At 52.6% G+C, this 26,043-nt stretch overlaps 1 protein-coding gene and 2 non-coding genes across 4 annotated transcripts in view; 1 reads left to right on the top strand and 2 right to left on the bottom strand.

Moving 5' to 3' along the window:
- LOC113935741 (plasmolipin) overlaps positions 1–15,893 on the bottom strand; it is a 51,126-nt gene extending 35,233 nt beyond the window's left edge. The window contains exons 1-2 of one of the 2 annotated variants that reach the window (XM_027618126.2): positions 15,477–15,893; positions 578–751 (exon numbers count right to left, since the gene is read on the bottom strand). In XM_027618126.2, coding sequence (XP_027473927.1) covers positions 578–751; positions 15,477–15,611 — 309 coding nt within the window. In that variant the 5' untranslated portion in view covers positions 15,612–15,893. The remainder of the gene's footprint in view (positions 1–577; positions 752–15,476) is intronic. The other variant, XM_027618125.1, reaches the window with a different exon arrangement.
- A 9,140-nt stretch (positions 15,894–25,033) lies between these two features.
- On the top strand, positions 25,034–25,116 carry TRNAL-CAG. The gene has a single exon. It is a non-coding gene; the product is annotated as a tRNA-Leu (tRNA).
- A 454-nt stretch (positions 25,117–25,570) lies between these two features.
- TRNAL-CAG lies at positions 25,571–25,653 on the bottom strand. Its single transcript has one exon. It is a non-coding gene; the product is annotated as a tRNA-Leu (tRNA).
- Between the last annotated feature and the right edge of the window lie 390 nt (positions 25,654–26,043).

Raw genomic sequence — 26,043 nt, 5'->3', positions numbered from 1 at the left:
TCCTGGGTAATTCCTGATAGCTCAGCCCAGCCTCCAGGCCCAGGGCTGCCAGAGTCTGACAGACCCCCTGCAACACAGGTTCAAATCCCAACTGCCCCCCAAACCAGAAAAACACTTTCAAGATTCCAAATGCAGTGGGTTCTCCATTCAAGAGCCCGTCATGGGGCGCCTGGGTGGCTCAGTGGTTAAGCATCTGCCTTTCGCTCAGGTCGTGGGATCGAGTCCAGCATCGGGCTGCCTGCTCAGCGGGGAGCCTGCTTCTCCCTCTGCCTGCTGCTCACCCTGCTTGTGCTCTCTCTCTCTCAAATAAATAAATAAAATCTAAGAAAGAAAAAAAAAAAGAGAGAGAGCCCCTCACTTCTACTCCCTTCCCTGAAGAAAGCCAAGCCTACGTCCTCCCTAATTTGTGGCCATTGATCCTCCCTCCCCCACTCAGCTCTGCAGCTGGCTGAGGGCCAACCCCCACCAGCCCCTTCTCATGTAGGGAAGATGGCTCTGTCACAGCTGCTCCCAGAGGCAGAGGGGTCAGCCTGGAAGCAACACCCCCCTCCAACACCGTGCTCCCACTGGGACTCACCACCAGCGGCCAGGGCACCATGTACATTTTCATGTGCAGCTGAAACAGGTAGAGTATGAAGAAGACGATTGTCACCAGCCAGAGGAAGACAGCCACGAACATGACCCAGCCGTAGGCCGGGTACAGGTGGTACGGGGTGTCGGCAATCAGGGCCCACACCAGCAGCCCCAGCACCTGGAGGGATAAGACAGGGCCAGGGTCCCCCAGAGCCCCCACCACTCTGGCTGGAGGCCACGGGGCTCCCTCTGCAGGACACATTTCTCCTTTAGTCAAGAAATATTTATTTGGCGGGCGCCTGGGTGGCTCAGTCGTTGAGCGTCTGCCTTCGGCTCGGGTCATGATCCCAGGGTCCTGGGATCAAGTCCCACATTGGGCTCCCTGCTCTGCGGGAAGCCTGCTTCTCCCTCTCCCACTCCCCCTGCTTGTGTTCCTGCTCTCGCTGTGTCTCTCTCTGTCAAATAAATAAAATCTTTAAAAAAAAAAAAAATTTATTTGGCTCCTAGTGCATACCACTGTATACCAAGCCCTTGCCTGGTAACTCCTCCTTTTGGGTCTTAGCTGAAATGTTGCACACTTCCCTGCTCCTCCAGTCTGGGTTCTAGAACCTTCTTTTGTGCCCGCCTGGCACCCCCCCCCCCCAGGCACCCACCACCCAGGACCAGGATTCTGTTTCCTTCCCCTGATTTGAGTTCCCTGAGGGCAGGAAAGCGACCGTCTCATCCACAGCTGCATCCAGGCGGCCAGTACACCTCCCACGGAGCCATCCTGGCCTCCTCCACGGCTTTCACCCCCTTCCTTGCTGCCCAAGATCCCCGAGGCTGGGGCATCCTCCCTTCTCCATAAGGGCATGCTTTGGAATCTCTGGAGCTAGGCATGATTCAGCGCTGGCTGCTGAGGCAGGGAGGGTCTAGCGGGGGGCTTTGGAGAAAGGCTCCTTTGCTGATGATGAAGATGCACAAAGACAACTGTCCCTCTTCTTCCTTGGACGGCATCCAGGCATTGTGGCAGCAAGCCTACAGAGGGACCCTGCCACAGCCAGAAAACGAGCCAACCATCAGATGGCTCACAGAGAAGAGACTCAGGAGCCAGATCCATCTCTGGCTGCCAGTTCTGGAGACAAAAAGTCCCCTGGCCGAAAGCTCCTATACCAGCCCCTGGAGAGCTGGTGCTCACCCTGGAGCACGGCCAGTACTGAGCACCTGCTGCACATCCCCGTCCCAGGGCCCCTGCCAAGGATCAAAGGGATGTTTCTGTACCCATCCCCCCCTACGCGTGCGCAGTCAGGACAGGAATGACCTTAGCCGAGTGGGCCAAGAGTCCAGAAATCCCTAGGAAAATGTTCCTTTCTCCTCCTCCTGCCCCTCCTGCACAAGAGGCCGGGGAAGGGTGTGGTCGGCTTTCTTCCCACTGTGAAGTGCGAGGTGGAGCCCCAGGCCTGGGAGCCAACAGCTCGGCCTCAATCCTGCCCATGATGTGGGACCCTGGGCAAGGACCTTTCCCTCTCTGCGCAGCTCCCCTGGGGCAATTCCAGTCTCCCCGCCAGAACACAGGTCCCGGGAGGAATCCGAGCTTGGTCACTGCTGTATCTCCAGGGCCCAGCGGTGCCTAGCACATAGTACCTGCTCAATACATATGTGCGCAAAGCTAATGAGTTTCAGTTTCCTTATCCGTGAAATGGAGGTCAGAAACCTGCCCTGCACGGGAAGCAGGTGTGAAATTGTTGAACGTGCTGCTGGCCTTGCCCCCCTCCACCCAGGGAAAGGTCTCAGCCCATGGGGGGGCGCGGTGAGAAATGCATCCACTCCTTCTCTCCAGCAGGGATGCCACCCACACGGCACCCCGCCGGTCTCAGGGCTTCCCCTCTGCACTCCCCGCCACCCACCAGAGACGGTCTGGCAGCGGCCTGTGCGGCCCACTCTGCAGGCGAGGGAGGCGGGACAGGTGGCAGGGCCCTGCCTGCAGGCACACAAGCCAGGGGCAGAGCCCGTGAAGACCCAGAGCTGGGGTGTCTCAGCCCAGCACCCCCACCTTTTACCACTCATCCTCAGGACACCCTGCCCGAGACAGACATATCAAGGGGGCCAAGAGCCCCCAGAGCTGGGTGAGGCCACCGCTCTGAAGGAGAACCACCCCCCCAACTCAGCACTTTGCAGGCCCCTCCCAGGTGAGAACTGGACTCATCAGGGACAAACAGTCATCTTTCCACTTCAGTCAGAGTCCTTATGAGCCTCCAGGCCAACGTGCTGCCTGTTCCAACCACCAGAAAGGGAAATTAGAAAAGGCACTGAACTGAAAATCAAGAGAAGACCAATTCGGGTTCACCTTAATGTGCACCTACCAATCATCGGTATGATTACTCCTAGATTTGGCCACAACAACCACTGAATGCCCTCCGGCTCTGTGCCAGGCCTCAGGTAAGCCATGGGGTTCACGGTGGGTTCACGGTTTCCCCATGACCCCCTCATCGGTTGGTACTATGTATTTTCCCCATTTTCCAAACAGAAGCTCAGAGGAAAATGTGTCTGTAGCCGCCCAAGGTCAGCCAGGGGGTAAGGGGCAGGGCAGGATCGGAACCCAGATCTGTCCTTCTCTGGAACCCAGACTAGTGAGAGTTACTTAGTGATGTGTGAAAGACGAGAGGACACCTGAGCTGTCTCCTGGCTCTGCCCTGCCCTCCAGCCCAGCCCCGGTCTCCAGATCAGCCAAGTACAGCCTCTGAGAGATGAAGCCGCCAGATAAGGAGCGGGAATTTCTGGGGTTCCTCCTGGCTTTGCCAACCTAGCCCTGTGCCCTGGGAGCTGCCTCGGTTTCAAGGTCCGCTCTTCCCTCGGAACCAGACAGACTGGTTTTTCCCGTCCACTCTCCCCCAGCCCCAAGAATCTGAATGGCGCACCCCAGGCTAGGGCCCCAGGGAGACCCCACCAGGACAGGGCGGCCCCACATACGCCGACCCCTCGGCTAGCTTGAGCGGCCTCCTTTCCCTCCGGCTGTGGACCCGTCCTCCAGCCGGAAGAAGGGGCCAGAGGACTTGTCCTGTGGTCCACTGTGCAAGAGTAAACCCCACTTGGGACGCCTGGGTGGCTCAGTCATTAAGCGTCTGCCTTCGGCTCAGGTCATGATCCGGGGTCCTGGGATCGAGTCCCACATCGGGCTCCTTGCTCAGTGAGGAGCCTGCTTCTCCCTCTCCCACTCCCCCCTGCTTGTGTTCTCTCTCTCTCTCTCTCTCTCGACAAATAAATAAATAAAAATCTTTAAAAAAAAGAGTAAACCCCACTTTTCAGAGAGAGGGGGACAGCAGTAGGTAGCCAAGGGTGGAGAGCAGAAGAAGGCCACTTGTCTCCAGGGCCTGGCCCAGGCCCCTCTGTCCAGGACAGTCGCCTTGCAGCTCGGATGCCCCTCTCTGGGATCATTCATTCAACAAGCATCCATTGGACACGTACTGCCTTGTGAGCCAAACAGACAAATAGCCCGGCTCTCCCATTGTTCCCTCTCTACTGAGGGGACCCAGATAAAAGCCCAATGCATTGGTGAATGCAAGTGAGCCACGGGGTCACTGCTATGGGGAAAACGCAGCTGAGAAGAGACAAGCAGTGGGGTCATTTGCAATTTCAGGTCAGAGGCCAAGAAAGATCTCACTGGGAAGGTGACCTGTGAGCAGCCGGAACAGCAAAGCCTGAGGCTAGGAGAGAGGCATGGAACAGATTCTCCTTCAGAGCCCCCAGAAGAAACCGACTATGCCAACATCTTACGAACTTCTAGCCTCCAGGACTGTGAGACAATAAACTTTCTACCACCTGAAGCCTCCCAGTTTATGGTAGTTTTGTTGTAGCAGCCCCGGGAAACCAGTACATCTTAGCTGCTCTTTGACAGCAGACGGATGTCATGATCTGACTAACCGTGATACTGGCATCAGTTTTGATGGAAGGCTGTCCTACTAACTCCCTGGGTTCAGGCTCTGGCCCTGCCAACTCACCAGCTGCGTGACCTGGGGCAAGTTGCTGAACCTCTCTGTGCCTTAGTGTCCTCATCTTCAAAATGTGCCTATCTCAGGGGGTAGTTCTGAGATTAAAGTAATATACAGGGACGCCTGGGTGGCTCAGTCGGTTAAGCGGCTGCCTTCAGCTCAGGTCATGGTCCCAGGGTCCTGGGATCGAGTTCCACATCAGGCTCCTTGCTCAGCAGGGAACCGGTTTCTCCCTCTGCCCCTCCCCCTGCTTATGCGCTCTAACAAATAAAAAATCTTAAAAAAAATTTTTTTTAAAAAGGTAATATACGTAAGGGACTTAGATCAACACATTCTACTGTCATTATCAACCTGAGAGGCTGGAATGTGGGTTTTCCAATCCATTCTCTGCCCACGTTCCTAAGGTGGTAGCAGTAATTGTGTGCGCAGTTCCTAGGGGTGTGAGGCCGCACTGAGATAAAGAATATATCTAAACTTAAGCACCAGGCACGGTGCCTGGCAGCTAAAGGCCCCATGCCAGTGTGGGCCCCACCTGTCTTTCAGATAAGGCAGCCGGGCTTATCTGAAGGGAGGCCCCAGAAGGGCAGCCCTGCCAGGACCAGCCTGGCCCAACCAAGACCGCCTCCTGGAAGGGCACTCCCTCTGTTCCTCACAGGTTAAGGAGCTCTGGGGAGAAGCCCTCAGCCTCAGACCTCAGTCTTCCCCTCAGTACAATGGGAGCAGGGAGGTTCCACTTAGTGCTCTCCAAGGCTCCCTTCAATCTGGGCCTGACACTCTTCAATTGCACACCTCCCCCAGGTGGGCCCAGAACCCTCTCCCCCTGGTACGGAAGGGACTCCACCAGCCCCAGCACTAAGCTGTTTTCTCCCGCCCAAAGACAGTCACCCTTCTAATCCCTCTCCACTTCCTGGGCTGGGTGAGACCCTTGTGGATTTGCTGTGTGACCTTGGGAGAGTCTCCCAAACTTTCTGGTCTGTTTATTCATCTGACACGTGAGAGGGTTGGGCAGGTACACCCATCCTGGTCACCTCACAGGCATGTCATTGCAGGTAAAATGCCATGAAGGAAAAAGTCAATAGCTGCAGTGGTCGGGGGTGGTATGAGGGCTGTTGGGCTCTGGGGAGGGAGATGGGGGTGTGTACCTCCTAGAGTAGGGAGCCTCCAGGAGGGGCAGCACCTCAGGGCCTGGAGGCTGACACCGGGGACTCAAATTCAGCCAAGGCAGGTGGGTCACAGAAATGGCCAAGGCGGGGATTGCAGAGCTGAGAGCAGCCTGCTGGCGTGGGGGCGTGGGGGGGGGGGCGGGGCGCGGAGAGGGATGAAGCCTGGGGTAACCGAGACTTCCAATTTTCCAAGAGACACTAGAAATCTGAATTCGTATGTGAAATCTTCAGCTTTTTATTTTTTTTTTAAGATTTTATTTATTTATTCATGAGAGACACAGACAGAGAGAGAGAGAGGCAGAGAGAGAGAGAGGCAGAGAGAGAGAAAGGCAGAGGGAGAAGCAGGCTCCCAAGGAGCAGGGAGCCCAATGCGGGACTCGATCCCAGGACTCCAGGATCATGACCTGAGCCGAAGGCAGACGCCCAACCATCTGAGCCACCCAGGCGCCCAATCTTCAGCTTTTTAAATGTTGGCAATGAACCCAAAGGTTGCGGAGACAATGTGAGGACGGGGCCCACCCAAAAGCCACCAAAACTCCCTTCTCCCCACTGCACTACCCAGGAAACTGAGGCCCAGGGGCGACATGAACCCTTCTGGGGTTCCCCCTCACAGGGACACATCTGGGCAGCTGAGGACACTCTGAACTTGGCCTGGCCAGGCCCAGCCTCCACCCCCGCCCTGGCCCTTCTCCGGACAGTGAAAGGGACTTTATGGGGACAAAAAGCCACCCATTGTGTCAGAGGAGACAAAGGCGCAGGGGACAGAGGCTCCAGGCGCCTGAACTGGCCACAACAAATCCACACACCACCCCCTTCCTGTGCAGAGGCGGCGGGCTGGGGGGGGCGGGGCAGAGGGAAGGTTCCCTGGAATCCCCGCAGTGTAAACCCCGGGCACTCGGGAGACCTGGGGGCGGCCTCCCAGCTCCACCACCAGCGGCCACAGGTTTCACGCCTCTCAGCCTCCCTTTCACTGCAAAGCCATCATTTGGTCATTGAACAAAGTCTCCTGAGGGCCCGCTGTGTGCCCGGCGCCCTTACAGACCCTGGGGGTGAAGCAGGGAGCCCGCGGCCAAGTCCCCACACACATGCACGCACGCAGCACACACGCCACTCCCAGCCTGGGCTGCTGCAGAGAAGGTGGTGAGGTTGGAAATGCTGGCTCAGGGCCTGGTTCACCTGCTGGCTTTCCAAACGCGGCCTGTCACATTACTTGCTATTCTTCAGTCTCGAGTCTCGGAACTGCGGTTTTTAAGCCCTAGAGATGGAAGCGATTTCTGCACACCTACCCCAGCAGCCCCCCCGGGCCCCCCTAGCGAGGACCTCTGGCACCTGTGTGCACACTGCATGTGGAGGGGCCCACTGCTACCATGGTGACTTTCAGAGTTTTAGAAAAATCTTCCCAACATTAAACTCAGACTGCCTCCTGCATATCCCCATGCCAGTTCCCAATCCCTGCACTGTGGCCCCGGGGGATGGAGTCACCCAGAGGGGAGGAAGGGTCTCCCTGCGGAAGGGTCTCCACATTACAGGAGGTGGGGACACTCCCCCGAGGACCTGAGCAGAGAAGGGCGAGGGCAGACCTCCAACCCCTGGGCAGAGGGGGTGACAGAAGCTTCTGTTCTTAGCAACCCCCAGGGAGTGGCGGTGGGGTTGGCCCTCCAGAGAGATCTGGCCGTTGGAGCACATGGAACTTCATCAAACCCAGGAGGCCTGGTGTCCGCCTGCTGCGGAAGAGGGTGATGGGGGAGCCTGAAGCGAAGCTCTTCCTTACTCCCTGGACTTCCTTCTTCAGACACTGGCTCTAGTTCTGATCCTGGCAGTCATGACGAGGGTGACCTTGAGCAAACCCTGCCCCATCTCAACTTCAAGGAGGGACAGGTGACCTCATCTGGCTAACCTCATAGAGGGCAGATGGCCTGTCTGACCACCCCCACCCCCAAATTAAAGCTGGAATAGCCTAGTACGGGCCCAGGTCAGTTGCCCAGCAGCTCACATGCTGAGTCCTGCCTAACCTTTAGCCCTTGTCTTCCTGTCCTGACCGTCTCTGTGCATGAGATCCTGGGGTGCCACCCTGCCCTCTCCCTCTTGGGCAAACAGGATAGGTCAATCCAGACCAACAGCAAAGGGCCTGTTAATATCCAGGGTCGAGCTCACTGGGCTGCCAAGAAAACCAGCTCACCCCTCTCTGCCCACCAGGTAGGTTCCCAGTGGCCATGAGGACCAGGGCAGCACCCCTGGGGCTCCCCGAGACCACTGATGAGCAGGAAATCAGGGCCTGGGCCTCACTGAATTCCACCACCAACCACTCACCAGCTATCAAGGGGTGACCACGACCTGACCCTGTCACACATACAGAAGCAGCAACCATCCACCGTAGGAGGACAGCTCTGCAGCCTCTTTCCATGTACACCTGGTTAAGAAAACCACCTAAGGTCACCCAGCCCATAACACTGAATTCAAGGCTATGCTTACTGCCGTGTGTTCATGGGAGGGTGTCTTCCCCAATTGGGGCCTGAGGGGCCTTCAAGGGCCACCGTCACAGTTTTTGTCACAAGCACAAACTACCTGTACTATATTTTTACTCTGTATTTTCATGTATTTGAAAGATTTTTAAATAAGTTGTATCATTTATTTTTGAAATACGTAATCTGTATGACATGGTGGGTAACAAAATGGTGTTTTTAGCATGTCTCCCTCCTCTCCTGATACTCAGTTTCTTCCCCAGGGACAACCAAGAGGGGTTTCTTATGTGTCTCTCCAGAGACTGCGCACGCACGCACACACGCACATTCTACACACACAGTTTTGCACATTGCCTCTTCCACTTAACCATACAGCCTGGAGACTGTCCCTCGTTACATAGAGGAGCAAGTCATTATCTTTTTACGAACTGCATGATATGCCACTGTATAAATGTATCGTAATTTACTATAACAGTGTGTGTCAACTATGTTTCAATTAAAAAATAAATAAGGGAGGCACCTGGGTGGCTCAGTCAGTTGGGCGTCTGCCTTTGGCTGGGGTTATGATCCCGGCGTCCTGGGATCGAGCCCTGTGTCGGGCTCCCTGCTCGGTGTGGAGCCTGCTTCTCCCTTTCCCACTGCCTATCTACTTGTGATCTCTCTCTCTCCCCCTCTGTGAAATAAATAAATAAAATCTTTAAAATACATACATACATACATACATAAGTAAGGGACGCCTGGGTGGCTCAGTCATTAAGCGTCTGCCTTTGGCTCAGGTCATGATCCCAGGGTCCTGGGATTGAGCCCCGCATCGGGCTCCTTGCTCGGTGGGGAGCCTGCTTCTCCCTCTGCCTGCTGCTCCCCCAGCTTGTACGCTCTCTCTCTCTGACAAATAAATAAATATTTAAAAATAAATAAATAAAATGCTGATGGGAAATTAAAAAAAACAACCGAAGTCTATGTGGCATAAAAAAACACTATGAGCAAAGTCAAAAACAACACTAGGAAAAAAATATTTGCCAATCATCTGGAGGTCCTAGCAAATGGTAAAAGACTTAGGACGCCGCAGAATGGAGAAGGAGGACAAACAGACAAGATACAGACAGACAACAAGATACAAACAGCTCTTCAACAACATGTTTTTCCAAGGCCAACCTCACTCATAAGGGAACTACAAAACACTACTATCCCGAGCAATGGAGGGGCACAGGCCCAGGTGCTGATTCACCATGCTGGTGACCCCTCCGGAGGGCATCTGGCAAGCTCTACCAAAATCACGAACACACACACCCAGAGCCAGCAGTCCCATTTCTGGAAATGTACTGCACAGATGCGCTCAGTGGCTTGTGTGGGCTCATTCACTGTGACAGGGTGCACAACAGCAAGAGCGGGAACCCCAGGTGTCCGTCCACAAAGGGACGGGCCACACAAGTCCCACGGAAGCCACACAATGGACCACTGCGAAGCCCTAAGCCAGAAGCGATCACACTCCATACACGGAGACAAGAAGACCACCAAGACACTTTTTTACATGAAAAAGGAGCAGGTACAGAAGGATGAGGATGGAAAGAGGGCATCCCTTGGGTAAAGTGGGGAGAGATGGGACTCTCCAGCCACATGTGCGGCCACATGTGCGTTTCTCTCAAGAGTCTAAAATGGGGGGGGGGGGGGCGCCTGGGTGGCTCAGTGGTTAAGCGTCTGCCTTCAGCTCAGGTCAGGATCCCAGGGTCCTGGGATGGAGCCCCGCATCGGGCTCCCTGCTCCGCGGGAAGCCTGCTTCTCCCTCTCCCCCTCCCCCTGCTTGTGTTCCCTCTCTCGCTGTGTCTGTCAAAAAAATAAAGAAAATCTTAAAAAAAAAAAAAAAGAGTCTAAAATGGAACCTGGGAAACCAGAGCGGGCATGGGCAGGGCTACTCTAACCGTAAGGGACAGAGATTTTGTCAGCCTGCCCTTTCCCAGCCTATTTTATTCTGAACCATAGTAAATATATTACCTATTAAAGAAATTCAGAACAGGAAGGATTAGAGAAAGAAAGACCCATCGAAGTGCATACCGTCAAGGGAAAAGCACGGCAGGGCACATGCACAGAGTGTTCCCACCTGTGGTTTTTAAGTGAGGACAGGGGTCACATGCAGAAAAATGCTTAAGACTCAGCGTGGAATGCTGCCTTCTTGCAGGTGGCTGCCTCGGGGGACTGGTCAGGGACTGGTCAGGGAGGAGAGAGATGACACTTGCATCAATTACCCTTCGTATTGCTGGACTGTTTTGCTGTGTGCCTGTGTATTTTCTCAAGTGATAGAACCATTTTTTTAAATGGACCCATGAGTAGAGAAAGGCCTACACGAAAGGGGATGACAGTGAGAGTCGGGCATGCCCTGAAACGGTTAACAGGGAGGGACATGGATCTGTATAACAGAAGAGATCTCAGGTGCCTTGGGTGTAAGAAAAGCAACTTGCTGGGCGCCTGGGTGGCTCAGTTGGTTAAGCGACTGCCTTCACCTCAGGTCATGATCCTGGAGTCCCGGGATCGAGTCCCACAGGGATCGAGTCCCACATCGGGCTCCCTGCTCGGCGGGGAGTCTGCCTCTGCCTCTGACCCTCTTCCCTCCTTGTGCTCTCTATCTCTCATTCTCTCTCTCTCAAGTAAATAGATAAAATCTTAAAAAAAAAAAAAAAAAAGGAAAGAAAAGCAACTTGCTGAACAAAGGAGAGGGAATAAAATCATCCCCGTTTTTTACAATGCACAGGAAAAAGAACTGGCAACTCCCAACAGGGGTCCCCTTGGGGAGAGGGACAAGGGATCCAAGAATAACTTTGGCCTTATCTGTAAAAGGTTTTCATTTTTTAAGGAGAATGTGTTCACATATTTATTCCAAACACTCAACTCCCTCCTGGCCACAACCAGCGGGGCGTGTGGGTGGAGCTAACAAGACAAAGCACTGGTTTCCTTTGGGCACAGGAGGTGGCCGGGGAGCTTGCAGGGCCTGAGGAATGCCCTGGGAGGCCCCAGTACAGCACTTCCAATGGGGCTGAGTTCTGCTCACACCTTGGAGACCCCAACAACCTCTCCCAGGCAGCCTCTTCCTGGAGGACAGAGGTGACTTGCAGGCCTTGCCCTAACCCCCAACAGGAGAGGAATGACGTGCTTCCTGAGGCTGGAGAAAGAGTCAGGATCACCGCAAGGAAGAACTTTCTAATACTCCCAAATGCACAAGGATGGTGCAGGCAGCCGTGGGAGAGAGTGAGTTCCCCGACCCTGGAAGCATGCAAGCTTGAGGGACCTCTGGGAGCAAGCAGAGCAAGCAAGAGAACCCTAGGATTCTACGGCTCTGTGAATCCTAACTGCCCTTCATTCCAACACATGCTGCACTAAGCCCTTTACAGCACCATCTTCCGTATTCCTCACTATCCCACCATCACTATTTTACCAACAAGGAAACGGAAGCTCTAGGATATTAGGGAAGGTACAATATCACACAGACAGGAAGGGGCAGCCAGGACTTAAACCCAAGGCTCTCTTTCAGGCCAGTGCTCCCACCAACACTTTCTGCATCACCCACAAATCACTCTTATCTACTGGTGGGTGAAGCTTCTGACACCTGTTTATTCACCTGCAAAATGGGAATTGTGTGGCCACCCCCAATCCCAGGAGGTCCGGCAAAAAGGAAGGATAGAGCCTGCCAAACACTGATGGCCCGAGTGGCACAGACCATTTATATGGGCTTCTACACCTGTGGCCTCGGGGATGCCTTCTGACTGCAGGGCTTTGAGGCAAGCTAATCTGAGGTTCATCTGTTCGGAACCTCCTTCTTACCTCCTTCCTTGTAACTAAACCCTTTGGAGCCCACTTTTGTCAGAAAGCCTTCCTTAGTGGCCCTGGCTCCTGAGGAGTCTCCCTTCCCTTTCCCCTCCAAAGCACCCCCAAGAACCTGCACCCCATACCAACAAAACAGGAAGCAGAGCTAGAGCCAGGCTTTGGATCTGAGTGCAAATTCTGACTGCCACTCTACCCCATGTGACCTTATACAAGCATCAAAACCTCCAGATTTTTATGACCACAAGAGTTGTCTCTAGATCAAACTTGCCTGCTTGCTTTTTAGATACTATCTGCAGAAATTCATCATGTTTCCCTTTTTGCCTATGATGCTAGGAAACTCGACAAAGAATCGAAGGCCTTAAGCTTGCTATAGATTGCGAGGACAATGATCTCTTTCTGGCTCTCCTTAAGTCAATCCTTCCCCCTCCTCTGCACACACCACCAACTTTTAGAAACATATGACTTTAACTCCTGTTGTACGTAGCTAAATATCACATTCCATCTAATGTCCTTTCTGGAACCAGATGGGGTATGTGTGTGTGGGGGGGGGGGGGATAAATCAGTAAACACTGAAGTTGGTTCTTCAGGACACATTTATTTTTTTTTTTAAGATTTTATTTATTTATTTGAGAGAGAGAGAGAATGAGAGATAGAGAGCACAAGAGGGAAGAGGGTCAGAGGGAGAAGCAGACTCCCTGCAGAGCAGGGAGCCCGATGTGGGACTCGATCCCGGGACTCCAGGATCATGACCTGAGCTGAAGGCCGTCGCTTAACCAACTGAGCCACTCAGGCTCCCTTCAGGACACATTTAATATCAAAGAACACATCTCCTTCCCAAGAAGCTGGGGCCTTCTGCCCACCCCACCTCCCTCCTCCCACCACAGCTAGAACTCTTCACCAAATCCTTTGGGAAACAAAGAATTAGCTTTCAGCTTCCCATTTACTACCTCTTCCATGCAGCCTTCCCTGATCCCTTTGCAGAAAGCTCATCCTCTGGGTACCTCCCTCAGACCAAGAGCCCTTGGAGAGTAGGTGCTCGGCCTTTTAGGGGGTTGGGAGGGATGACCACTCCATCACTCCCTCAAAAGCACCACACCCTCTGCCCTGTGGGAGCACAGCTGAGTGTGGTAATTAAAAGCATGGGCCAGAAAAGTCAGATCACCCAGAGCTTAGATCCCAGTTCTATCACTCAGATCTTGGGCAAAGAACTGACCTCTGAGTCTCGGTTTCTTCACCTATAAAATGGGGTGAACAGAGAATATAAAGCCCTTGCCAAAGAACCCGGAGCCTAGTTCGCACCTGACTGGTGAGAGTTTTTATGGCTTCCCAGCAGACGGTGGTGCCTGTTGGGGTAAAGCCCCCTATGGACCCAAGAAGCTGTCCACTGGAACTACCTGTGGCCAGAGACATAGCTCAGGAAGCAGCTTCTCCCACAGGTAGGATGGTTAAGGCACTACAAGGGACAGGTCTTCAGACCTTTGATGGGAGACCCTCATCCCCCCACCCTCAGCCCCAAAAGCACTGCAGGGGGAGGGGGGCAAAGGAAGGCCACCCCCCTCACACCCAGTACCTCAGTGTCTGGAGACCTAAGTGCCAAGCAAGGCCTTCTGGCAAGTCCTACACCCTGTGTAGAGCCCAGGGTTCGTATCTGTGCAATGGGACCCAGATATTCAGGACTGGGCTGCTGGGCCCACAGGGACCCCCAAATCAGAAACAGCAGCCTCCTCCAGAGGGATCTACCCAGGTCCCAGCAGGCACAGCAGGGCCCCCTTCCTCTCAACTCCACTTCTCACTGTTCAAACGCAAAAGCCAGTGCTCAGGTCCCATTAACCAAGAGCTAAGCCTAAGGCTCCACCCCACCGTCCGCCGCAGAGCCCAGCGGAGATCTTTCCGCGGTTGCAAAACCCCCAGGCAGCCAACAGAACAAGATCCCCATCTCTCCCCGGGGCACTCGGCGCCCTCAGCTTCAACCACCTGATATCCGCAACTTCCTTTCCACTTGCCCATCCCCAAGCCCTGGCTCACACAGCACTCTCCCAACCCTGAACACCGTTTCCCTTCCTCTGCCAGAGTACAGTGAAGTCAAAAGATCCCTCTCCTCCACGAACCTCCCTGGACTCCAAGTTCACCCCCCTCTCCTGTGCCCTTTCAGACCAGGGCCTGACGATCCCTTCCCACTCCCCCGGTGCCTTCCTCACCGTCCTGTCCTGGAGCCCAGAACAGCAGCACCGCTTGGGTCAGGGGCAAACCTACCTGCAGATTTAAATCAGGCCCCCCACTGGACCTCTTAACCACTCCGGGAATCTCCAAAACAACTCTGGGAGAATACTACAAATGTAGATTTCTGGGCTGCACTTCCTGAGATTCAAATAACAATTCCACATTTTCTTCCGGGGGTGGGGATCAGGAATCTACATTTTAAACAAACCCCTCCAAGAGAGTCTGAGGCTGGGGTGGGGGGCCCCCCAGAGAGAGATTTGTGAAATCCTAAAACCAGAGCTACCACTGACCCAGTGCGGCCAGGCGCTCACGGGCGGTGGGGTCTCAGACCACCCAGCCTTCCAGCCTGGCAGTCAAGCCAGGATCAGGCAGGAGAGGGGCGGCGGAGATGCCCTAAAAGAAAATGGATCCTGGCCTACCTCCAGTTCCGCCTTAAGTCTTCTGGAACCTCAGTTCCCGGGGGAATCCTCCCACAGGGGCAGCCACCCAGCTTCCTGACCCACCAGAGGGTACTGTGGGAAGAAAGCGAACATCGCCAGGCCTGAAACTGGTGTGTGGGGAGAAGGGTGTTCCGATTGGTCCGACTCTGCTGGGATCTTCTGCACCAGGGTCTGGGAGGCATCGTAGCCTTGCCTCTGGCTTCCCACAAACCCCTCCCGCCTGCGCTGGGTGCGGTATCTCGGCCCCGCGGGGCCGGCCAAACCGGCTGGAACCCGGTGGGGCACCCAGGGGAAGCCAGAAAAGCCCGGTCCCTGCACGGGAGCCCAGAGGGCCGCGCCTAAATGTATGCGCCGGAACGGAGGCGTCCTCTCGCTTAGAAAAAGGGCTTTCTGGGGCGCGGCCACGCGGAGCCGCTCGGAGTGGACTTCGCTTCACTCAGGCTGGGTGTCCTGGAGGGCTGGGGATATTGTGCTGGCAGAGAGAGACAGAGGCTGAGACAGAGAGGCTGAGAGAGCGAATTGTGCGCAGTGACTGTGCGTCTGTGAGCGCTCCTTTGGCTGGTCTCCAGTGACCACCTCGGGGGATGATGGGGCGTGCGAGAGTGGGCACCCTGAACACGGGTGCTCGCGGGGACGGCAATGGGGACGTCTCGAGGTGAGAGGGCTCCAGGGTGGTCTCGGGGACGTACGTCCTGGAGGCGCCCCGGGGATAGGCGCGGTGCGGCGGAGCCTAAGGTGAGGGTGTTCTGGGAACAAACGAGGCAGCCCCGAGCCCTCCCGGCCCGGCCGCCCCCCACCCCGACCCCGCGGCCCCGCGGCCCCGCGCGCGCTCACCAGCTGCAGCAGCATGAGCGCACCGAGGCTGGAGCGCACGAAGCCCAGGTCCGGGCGCAGCGCGGAGACCGAGGCGCCGGGGCCCTGCGCGGGGCTGCTGGTCCGCGTGCTCACTTTCGACGGGAACTCGGCCATGGCTGCTCCGCTCGCCTCCCGACGTCGCTCCGGCCGCCGCCGCCCCTCCCGCGGTGGGTGCCGGCTGCCGAGCCGCTCCTCGCCGGGGTCTCCGGCTCCCGCGGCGGCACCCCGCGCAACGCGCGGCGTCGGGGAGGAGAGCCGCTTGCCGCCAGGTGCGGCCGAGCCCCGGCCCCGCCCCCCCGCGGGACCCGCCCCTTTAACCCTCCGCTCGCCGCCGGCCGGTTCCCCCCTCGAGCCGTTCGTGGCCGCGTCCACTTTCCAGACGGGGAAACTGAGGCCGCGGTAAATGAGATGGCTCCTCCACAACCAGTCTGGAGCGCCGCGCTTTTCTCTCCTAGGGAAAGCCACCTCCGGGGACCCTCCCTCAGCGTCGCCGCGGCTTTCACCGCTGCTCCGCCCCCCGCCAGCCAGTCACTTCCAAGCCCGAGGTAAACGCGGCTGCAGTACTCCGAGGCCTCTCCCGGAGGCCTCTAGGGCGCCTCTCTGAAGTTTCTCCTTACAGCGCGATCCGCTTTTTTCTGTGCAGCGACTCTTCAGGAGTCCCGGGCGACCTACCGAGCACCAGGGAGGTCAGGCTCTGAGTCAGCTGAGGCTGCTCGTGACTCAGTTTATGTGGTCTTCACTTCTGGATATACTAAGCAGTAACTTAGGAGATCATGGAGCCTCAGTTTCCTAGTCTGTAATATGGAGAGATGAAGGACCTCACCTCACAGAAACTCCTGGCACACCGTGGCGAGGGCGTGCATGGGGGGCACTCACAAGGTGGGAGATGATGTTGGAGTTACGGTTTCTTTACTCCACCTGCACCCTGAAACATGCGCGCACGCGCGCGGACACACACACACACACACACACACACACACTCTCTCTCTCTCTCTCTCTCTCTCTCTCTTCAGGCCGTAAAGGCTTGCACGGTTTATTTATCAACCAGCGTTTGCAGAACCTCTACTATATGTCAGGCCGTATCCCAGTCCCTGGGGAAACAGCAGGTACAAGCCAGGCAACGCTTCTCAGATCCCACTTTCTACTGGGAGTGATAAGTGATAGACTGGGAGGAAAAAACCACCTCAGTGACAAATGCTGTGACTAAAATAAAATAGAGAGATGTGACAGAGATGGCCAGGAGGCAATTTTTAGATAAACTGGTTAGAGAAGACCTCTCGGAGAGGTGACATTTATGCAGAGAGCTGAATCATCAGTAGGGTCAGCCTAGGGAAGAACTTAGTAAGTGCAAAGGCCCTGGGGCTGGAGGAAGCTAGACAGTTTGAAGAACAGAAAGATCCTTGGTGAGACTGAGGCAACATGAGCAAGGGGCGAGATTCAACAGGTAGGCAGACCAGGTCCCATAGGGCTATTTAGATGATCTTAGTTTCCTGTGGCTGCCACTGACTGTGGTGTCTTAAAAAAGGGGGGGGGGGGGCGCCTGGGTGGCTCAGTCGTTAAGCGTCTGCCTCCAGCTCAGGTCATGATCCCAGGGTCCTGGGATCGAGCCCCATATCAGGCTCCCTGCTCCGCGGGAAGCCTGCTTCTCCCTCTCCCACTCCCCCTGTTTGTGTTCCCTCTCTGGCTGTGTCTCTCTGTCAAATAAATAAATAAAATCTTAAAAAAAACAAAAAACAAATGTATTCCCATATAGTTCTAGAGGTCAGAAATCTGAAATCAGTTTCAGTGAGCCCAAATCAAGGTGTCAGCAGGGCCGGCCTTCCTCTGAAGACTCTAGAGGAGAATCTGTTTCTCTTCCAGTTCTGGTGGTGGCTGCTGGCAGTCCTTGACCTGTGACCTAATCTCCCCAATCTCTGCCTCAAGTATCACAGTGCCACCTCCTCTTCTGTATGGATCAGATCTCTCTTGGCCCCTCTAGGAAAGACACCTGTGATTGGATTAAGGCCCACCCAGGTAATCCAGGATAACCTCCCACCTCAAGAACCTTAATTTAGGGATGCCTGGGTGGCTCAGCCAGTTAAGTGTCTGCCTTTGGCTCAGGTCATGAACCCAGGGTCCTGGGATCAAATCCAGCATTGGGCTCCCCACTCCTGCTGCTTCTGCTTTCTCTCTCTCTCTCTCTAAATAAATAAAATCTTTAGAAAAAAAAAAGAACCTTAATTTAATCTGCAAAGATCCTTTTTTTCTTTATACAGTAAAATATACAGATTCCGGGGATAGGGTTTTATATCTTTGTATGGTTATTATTCTGCCTACTCAGTAATGGAGGGGAGAGGTTAATATTTTATTCTAAGGCCTGGTGGGTTTCTAACAGGAGAGGGACAAGATCTGATGGCCAATGTCTGATAGAAAATATCACTGGTTGATGATGACTGAGCCCTTTACCCACCCCTAAATGTTCAACCCCTTCCCTGTAGGCACCTGAGACCCTCCTCCCAACCCCACATGCAGTGGGCACTAGAAAGGAGCCATGCTTCTTGGTAGCTGCAAACCCAGAGACCAGCCTCCCTGTACACTGCACAAGGCTCTTGGGTAAACCTTTAATTTTATTATGACACAGAAAACAGTAAGATGATTGTTTCCAAGGCAGCATCTAAACAGTAGAGTGTTTTGGTTTTGGTTTAGATTTTGTTTTTTTGGTTAATCCCACTTTCATTCCTTTCAAATGGCAGCAAGCAAGAGTCAATCACTGCATTGTTTTTTTACTTTGACATTTTCTTCCAGACCAACTTCACTCTCGCCCTCAGTCAGAAAAAGTGGGAAGGAACCTGTCCCCAGGCTGGAAACTGCCGCCCACCCAGAGTCTCCACTGGTGCCTTAGAAGTTCTGGGATGGGGTGGGGGAAACAGAGCTGGGGATAAGGCCAAGAATGCCTGTCCTTTCCCAGGCTTGCCCCCCCTCCCTGGGGTCTGAGCCAGCCATCTCCACATAGAACACATGGCCTTTGTCTCAGTTCTCCTCCGTTTTATAAAGACTCCCTACTCTGGTCAAGCCCCTACTGTGTGCTGAGCCTCCCTCCCTTGGGGTAGGATGGGAGCGTGCTGGAGAGGCAGTGGGAATTCAGGCACTGAGCAGATGTTTAATGTGTACCTTGGTTGTGGTGGGCACTGGGGACAGAGCTATGAGCCATCCAACCAGAGACCCTGCCCTTAGGAAGTCTGATGGGGGAGACAGACTAGATATACAAGCCTGCAGATAAATTGATAATTATCAATTGTGATAGTATTACTACAGGAAAAGAGCAGGGCTCGATGGGAAAGAATAATTGAGGGTTGGGGGTTGTCAGGGAAAGTATAAACATTTAAACAGAGACCTGAAGGATGAATAGGAATCCAGTGGAGAAAGCCACCATATGTGCAAAGGCCCTGAGGCAGGAAAGACTTTGGGGTCTTTGAGGAAGGACAGAAGATTATGAGCTGAAGGGATTGGGGAGAGATGAGGTTCAGGAGGGAGCCAGGGCCCAGTTCACCTGGTTCTTAAACCCTTGGTAATGGGGTGGATTTTATTATTAAAAAAAAAAACTTTGGAGGGCAGTTATATCTTTTGATTTACAATTTTTTTTAAAAGATCTTATTTATTTATTTGACAGAGAGAGACACAGCAAGAGAGGGAACGCAACAGGGGGAGTGGGAAAGGGAGAAGCAGACTTCCCACAGAGCGGGGAGCCCGATGCGGGGCTCAATCCCAGGACCCTGGGACCATGACCTTAGCCGAAGGCAGACACCCAACAACTGAGCCACCCAGGCGCCCCTTGATTTACAATTTTTTAAAAAAATTCATAAAAGTTCCCCTGGGGCTAATCCAACAAGCAGCTTCCAGAAGCCAACTCTGGGAGGTACTGATTGTAATCAGCAACTATCGATTAAACACTTTTCCGTGGCCCTATGCTCAGGGCAATGGGGTTGGTTCAATGTCTTTATTTTTTTTTTTAAAGATTTTATTTATTTATTCATGAGAGACAGAGAGAGAGAGAGAGAGAGAGGCAGAGGGAGAAGCAGGCTTCCAAAGAGCAGGGAGCCCGACGCGGGACTCGATCCCAGGACCCTGGGATCATGACCTGAGCCGAAGGCAGACGCTTAACCATCTGAGCCACCCAGGCGCCCTAATGTCTTTATTTTCAATTGCATAATTAATTCATTAATTGATTTCATTGCACATCACACACACACACATCTCCAAACCTGCACCTTTGATGTATTTTGGAAGGTTGGTGAAGTCTGGAGCAGCTGAGGGCCAAGCAAAAATTCTTGAGACATCTGTGGTGCAAAAAGGTGCTTTTATTAAATTACAGGGACAGGACCCAAGGGCAGAAGGAGCTGCTGACCTGGGATTTTGAGGGGTGACTGATCATATACTTGGTAATTGGGGGCGGTAAGGAAAAAGGGAGGTGTCTAAAAGGACTTTCATAGGGGTGCCTGGGTAGCTCAGTTGGTTGACCAGCTATGGGTCATGATCCTAGGGTCCTGGGATCAAGCCCCATGTCGGGCTCCCTGTTCATTGCGAAGCCTTTTTCTCCCACTCCCTCTGCCTGCCATTCCCCCTGCTTGTGCGCGCGAGTTCTTGCGCACACGCTCTCTCTGTGTCAAATAAATAAAATCTTTTTTTTTTTTAAAGGACTTTCATATGCTAAAGAAGACCCTCAAGATACTGGAGGCCTTGCTATTATCAAGCTAAGGTTGTTTTTCCCTCTAGCAAAGCATTAACCTTAAGAGAGTTAGAAGTTTCCGGGGCGCCTGGGTGGCTCAGTTGGTTAAGCGACTGCCTTCGGCTCAGGTTATGATCCTGGAGTCCCGCATCGAGTCCCGCATCGAGTCCCGCATCGGGCTCCCTGCTCGGCAGGGGGTCTGCTTCTCCCTCTGACCCTCTTCCCTCTCGTGCTCTCATTCTCTCTCTCTCTCTCTCTCAAATTAAATAAATACAATCTTTAAAAAGTTAGAAGTTTCCTGGAGGACTGTCACACATATCCCACCAAGAGCGGGGGGTGGGGGGGGGTGGGGGTCGGGGTGAGAACGGCGGTTGTGGGAGGTCAGCTTGTGCTTTGTCCTCACATTCCTTCCTTCTGCTCCGTCATCACCTTCACCTCCAGGTGATCACTGAGAAGAGTTTGAGTATCTTAGCTTATGTCTCCTTTTTTTTAAGTTTTTGTTTTGTTTTGTTTTTTAAGTAACCTTTACACCCAATGTGGGGCTCGAACTCACAAGCTTGAGATGGAGAATAGCATGCTCTTCCGACTGAGCCAGCCAGGTGCTCCTCCTAGCATATCTTGTTTTCTTCCCTCACTACCACATGATATGTAAAAATGGCAGAGACTTGCTTTGTAAGTAATTTAAAAAAAATTCTTTGGGGGGCGCCTTGGGTGGCTCAGTTGGTTAAGTGACTGCCTTCGGCTCAGGTCATGATCTCAGGGTCCTGGGATCGAGCCCCGCATCGGGCTCCCTGCTCGGCGGGAAGCCTGCTTCTCCCTCTCCCACTCCCCTTGCTTGTGTTCTCTCTCTCACTGTGTCTCTCTCTGTCAAATAAATAAATAAATAATATTTAAAACAATAAAATAAAAAAAGAATAAATTTGTGGTTTTTTAAGCCACTAAGTTTGTGATAATTTGTTACAGCAGCAAGAGGAAACTGATACAGTAGTCCTTTGTGAAAAGCTCCTTCATGTAACATAAAGCTCTTGAAATTCATCTATGCTGTTGAGCATAGGTTAAGTAGATTGTTTCTTTTTAATGCTGAATGTATTCCATTGTATTGATATACCACAATATCTTTATCCATTCACTAGTTGATTGACATTTGGGTACTTTCCAGTTTGGGTGGCTATGAAGATCCCAGGGTCCTGGGATCAAGCCCTGCATCCACCTCCCTGCTCAGCAGGGGAGGCTCCTTCTCCCTCTCCCTCTGCCTGTGCTCCCCCTGCTTGTGCTCTCTGTCTCTGTCAAATAAATAAAATCCTTTAAAAAATAAAAAAAATAAATAAAACCGCTATGAACATTCACATGCAGGTTTTTTTGTGTGAAGATATGTTTTCATTTCTTTTGCATAAATACCTAGGAGTAGAATTGTTGGAGTCTATGGTATGTGTATCATCCATTTTATAAGACATGGCAAAACTGTTTTCCAAACTGGCTGCTCATCATTGGTTTTACAGATGAGTAAACAAGCTGGAGAAAGGGCAGAAACTTGCCCAGGGTCACCAATTGAATTACAGACATCAGCAGAACTAGAATCAATGTCTACAGCTTCTCATCCCCAGCAGGAATCCTGAGAGGCAGGCCTGACTGCGTGTCTCCCTCCCATTTCTGGCCCAGCTGCTTCTGCCCCTTCCTACCTTCTCCAGAGGGAGCTGGAGACCAGAGCATCTTTCAGTCCATTGCAGTCCCCACCCCAGGAGGTATGGACTAGTGGTGGGAGAGGCTTGGGGAATAGGCATCACTGAAAGAACCCCCCCTTTAGGATCTGAGGGCAGTGCACCTCCCCCCAGGAATGACCTTTGTGCAGAATGTGAGGTAATTTTTGATGGTCCAGGGGCAGTCATCAAATACTTCAGGTGCTTCATTACAAGCATTTTGTTTTTAACTTCGCTTTCAATCTAATTATGCCAACGAGAAAGGCTCCTTCGGTGCTGATATGTTTTTAACATCTAATTCTGTTCATCTCTTTTTAGTGAGCAAAGATTCTGGCTAGAATTTAATGGCAGGGGTTTGTTCCCATTATGCTTATTTTTACTGTGACCTTCTATTTACAGGTAATGATGCAGGTGTCCTATTATAGCCATATTATAACATTCCTCTCAAAATACATTTATTACAGTTTTAAAAATGAGGCTATTCCAAGGAAACACTTAGTTTTTAAAAAGTGCACACAACCCTTGCATATATGGTCGAATGGCTTCACCAAGGGTGTCAAAACCATTCACTAGGAAAAGGTCGGTCTTTCAACATACAGTGCTGGGAAAATGGGATGTCCACATGCAAAAAAATGAAGCTGGACCTCCCTTACACCATATGTGAAAATTAACTCCAAGCCTGGCTGGCTCAGTCAGAGGACCACGTGACCCCATCTTGGGGTCATGAGTTCAAGCCCCACGTTGGGTGTAGAAATTACTTAAAGTAAATAATTTTTTTTTTTAAGATTTTATTCATCTGACAGAGACACAGCGAGAGAGGGAACACAAGCAGGGGTAGTGGGAGAGGGAGATGCAGGCTTCCCGCGGAGCGGGGAGCAGGATGCGGGGCTCGATCCCAGGACGCCGGGATCATGACCCGAGCCGAAGGCAGACGCCCAACGACTGAGCCACTCAGGCGCCCCAGTAAATAAATTTTTTTTAAAAAGCAACAACACACGGGGTGCCTGGGTGGCTCAGTCGTTAAGCGGCTGCCTTCGGCTCCGGTCATGATCCCAGGGTCCTCGGGTCGAGCCCCTGCATCGGGCTCCCTGCTCAGCCAGGAGCCTGCTTCTCCCTCTCCCACTCCCCCTGCTTGTGTTCCCTCTCTCGCTGTGTCTTTCTCTGTCAAAGTCAAATAAATAAAATCTCAAAAAAAAAAAAAGGACCGGGTGCCTGGGTGGCTCAGATGGTTAAGCGTCTGCCTTCAGCTCAGGTCATGATCTCCAGGTCCTCGGATTGAGCCCCGCATCGGTCTCCCTGCTCAGCGGGGAGTCTGCTTCTCCCTCTCCCTCTCCCTCTCTCCCTGCTTGTGCTGGCTTTCTCGCTCTCTCTCTCAAATGAGTAAATAAAAAATTTAAAAAAAAGGCAACACAAAAACCTAAACATTAAGTTTAAAACTATAAAATTCTTAAAAGAAAACATAGGGAAAAAAATCTTCATGACTTTGGATTTGGCAATGATTTCTAGCGTATGACGCCAAAGGCACAGGAAACAAGAGTAAAAATAAGTAAATTGGACAATATCAAAATTAAACTTTCTGTGCATCAAAGGACACAATATGTAAAATGGTGACCTATGGAATGGGGGAAAATATTTGTCAATCATATATCTGACTCGAGGGGTTAATTTATGGTATATGCAAAGAACCCCCTACAACTCAAATTACAAAAACAAAGTGAAAAAAACGGGCAAAAGATTTGACAGACATTTCTCCAAATAAGATATACACATGGCCAACAAGCACATGAAAAGATGCTCAACACCACTAATCATTAAGGAAATGCAAATCAAAACCACAATGAGATATCTTCTCGCGTTCAGCTGGGGAGCCCCACAAATACAGGGACTCTCCAATCCCCTCACTGGCCTTTCCCCCAAGAGGCTCTCCAAGCCTTGTCTTCAATGCCTCCAGTGACCGGGATATCACTATCTATGCAGGCACCCTGTTTCCTTTCCAACAAGCTCTTCTTTCTTTCTCTTTCTTTCTTTCTCTCTCTCTCTTTTTCTCTCTCTTTCCTGCTTCCTTCCTTCCTTCCTCTCTCCCTCTCTCTTTCCTTCTTTCTTCCTTCCTTCCCTCTCCCTCTCTTTCTTTCTTCCTTCCTTTCTCTCTCCCTCTTTCTTTCCTTCCTTCCTTTCAAGATTTTATGTATTTATTTGACAGAGAGAGCGCACAAGCAGGGGGAGCAGGCAGAGGCAGAGGGAGAGGGAGAAGCCGGCTCCCCGCTGAGCAAGGAGCCCCCATCCGGACTCAATCCCAGGACCCTGGGATCATGACCCCGGCAGCAGGCAGAGTCTTATCCAACTGAGCCACCCAGACGCCCCCAAGCTCTTTTTTCTATGGAAAACTTCCTCTGTAACTACCCACCCATTGCATGCCCACCTCAAACCCCAGTTCCTGGAGCAAGAAGGATAGACGGACACAATCTCAAACCCTTGTACACATCAGGCTTTTGTAGACAGATAATTGGTCTCTTCTCCAAATTTAACAGCCTCCAACTTTTCCCCTGTTCAATGTATCAAAAAGGTATAAAAGCCAACTTTCTCTGGATGAGGCTCCAGTTAAACAGGTGTGGAATGGGATCCCGTTTCCCACGGCTTCCAGTCCTGAGGAGCTCACGGCAAAGTCCATCACAGAGGCCCTCCCTTCCAAAAAGAATCGTCTAACCCCCCCCCCCCCACTACCCTCAGGGGCCCAGCAATAGTCCCGACATTGGCCACGGATAATAGCAGTCGTTAAAAATAACATCACATCTTCAGGTTCCGAACCTTGGCGAGTGGCTAGAATTTAACAATATAGTTTCGTTTCCATTGCGTTTATTTTTAGGGTTATTTTCGATCGATGGCAAGGTACACTGGTTTTTCGTTTCTGCTCAGGCTACAGAGTTTCCACTTAACACATACCTAGAAAAAAGACCGAATCAGTTGAAAGTTAACAGTAAGTCTCGGCAACACGGGTGGTTTTTACTTGCGGACGACAAAGACCGCCCGTCCAGACCCAGAGCTGCCCGCCTACTTCACAACTGCTCGGCTCGTTTTCGAGGCGCGTGGCATGGAAATAGCAACTACATGGAGTACTTCAGTAATGTTCTCAGGAAGTCAGGATGGCCGAGCGGTCTAAGGCGCTGCGTTCAGGTCGCAGTCTCCCCTGGAGGCGTGGGTTCGAATCCCACTTCTGACAACTCCTACGTTTTGCCCTTTTCCTCCCGCAACCTTGGAGGGGAGCGTGTACGTTTGACTTCCCTAAAAAGGGATCTGCGGTACAGATTGGGGCTTTCTTTTTACATTCCAAAGTCAAATTAATGTCATTAGGAAGAAAATGCCTGTTAAGAAGGAAATACTTGTTTCGTAAAGGGATTAAATGGAGGCTGGTGGGTGGGGGGATGGGTTAGCCCGGTGATGGGTATTAAGGAAGGCACTATTGCATGGAGCACTGGGTGTTATACGCAAACAATGAATCATGAAGCACTACATCAAAAACTAATGATGTAATGTATGGCTACTAGCATAACATAATAAAAAAAAAAGATTAGACGGAGGCTATCAGAATGTGTCAAGTATCACCTAGTTGATCTACAGCTGTTGGTGAGAAACAAAAATCATACAGCTGTTGGTGAGAAACAAAAATCAGCTCTTGTCAGGAGTGGGATTCGAACCCACGCCTCCAGGGGAGACTGCGACCTGAACGCAGCGCCTTAGACCGCTCGGCCATCCTGACTGCTCGTTCCCTGCTTTGCAACTAAACCTCTTCGGAATAGCTCTAGTGTGCGCATGCGTAGCGAACAGCACGCGGGGCGGGGGGAGGGAAAGGGAGGGGGCGGGGGGAGGGAGGAGGGCGGGCTTTGTTTCGCGCTGGGTGTTGGGAAGAACTAGAAAGGCGCGCTGGCTCGAAGGGGCGGAGCGAGGCGCCGAGGTGGCTGCAGAGGGCGCGCGCAGCGTGCTGGAGAATGGAGAACTCTCACTTCGACCCGCAGGCATTCGTGCCCCGGCCGAGCACTCGTGCATGCGTGCATTCATTTACGATTCAAGTCGACGTTGAGACTTGGCGTATCTGCCAGCACCCTGGCATTTCTGCATACACTTCCTTGTGCATTTCCTGCACGAAGCA

This window comes from Zalophus californianus, chromosome 17 (genome assembly GCF_009762305.2).
Source record: "Zalophus californianus isolate mZalCal1 chromosome 17, mZalCal1.pri.v2, whole genome shotgun sequence".
NCBI classification, from domain to species: Eukaryota; Metazoa; Chordata; class Mammalia; order Carnivora; family Otariidae; genus Zalophus; species Zalophus californianus.
Note: the sequence above shows the minus strand (reverse complement) of the source record. Positions and strands in the feature narration are given on the sequence as shown.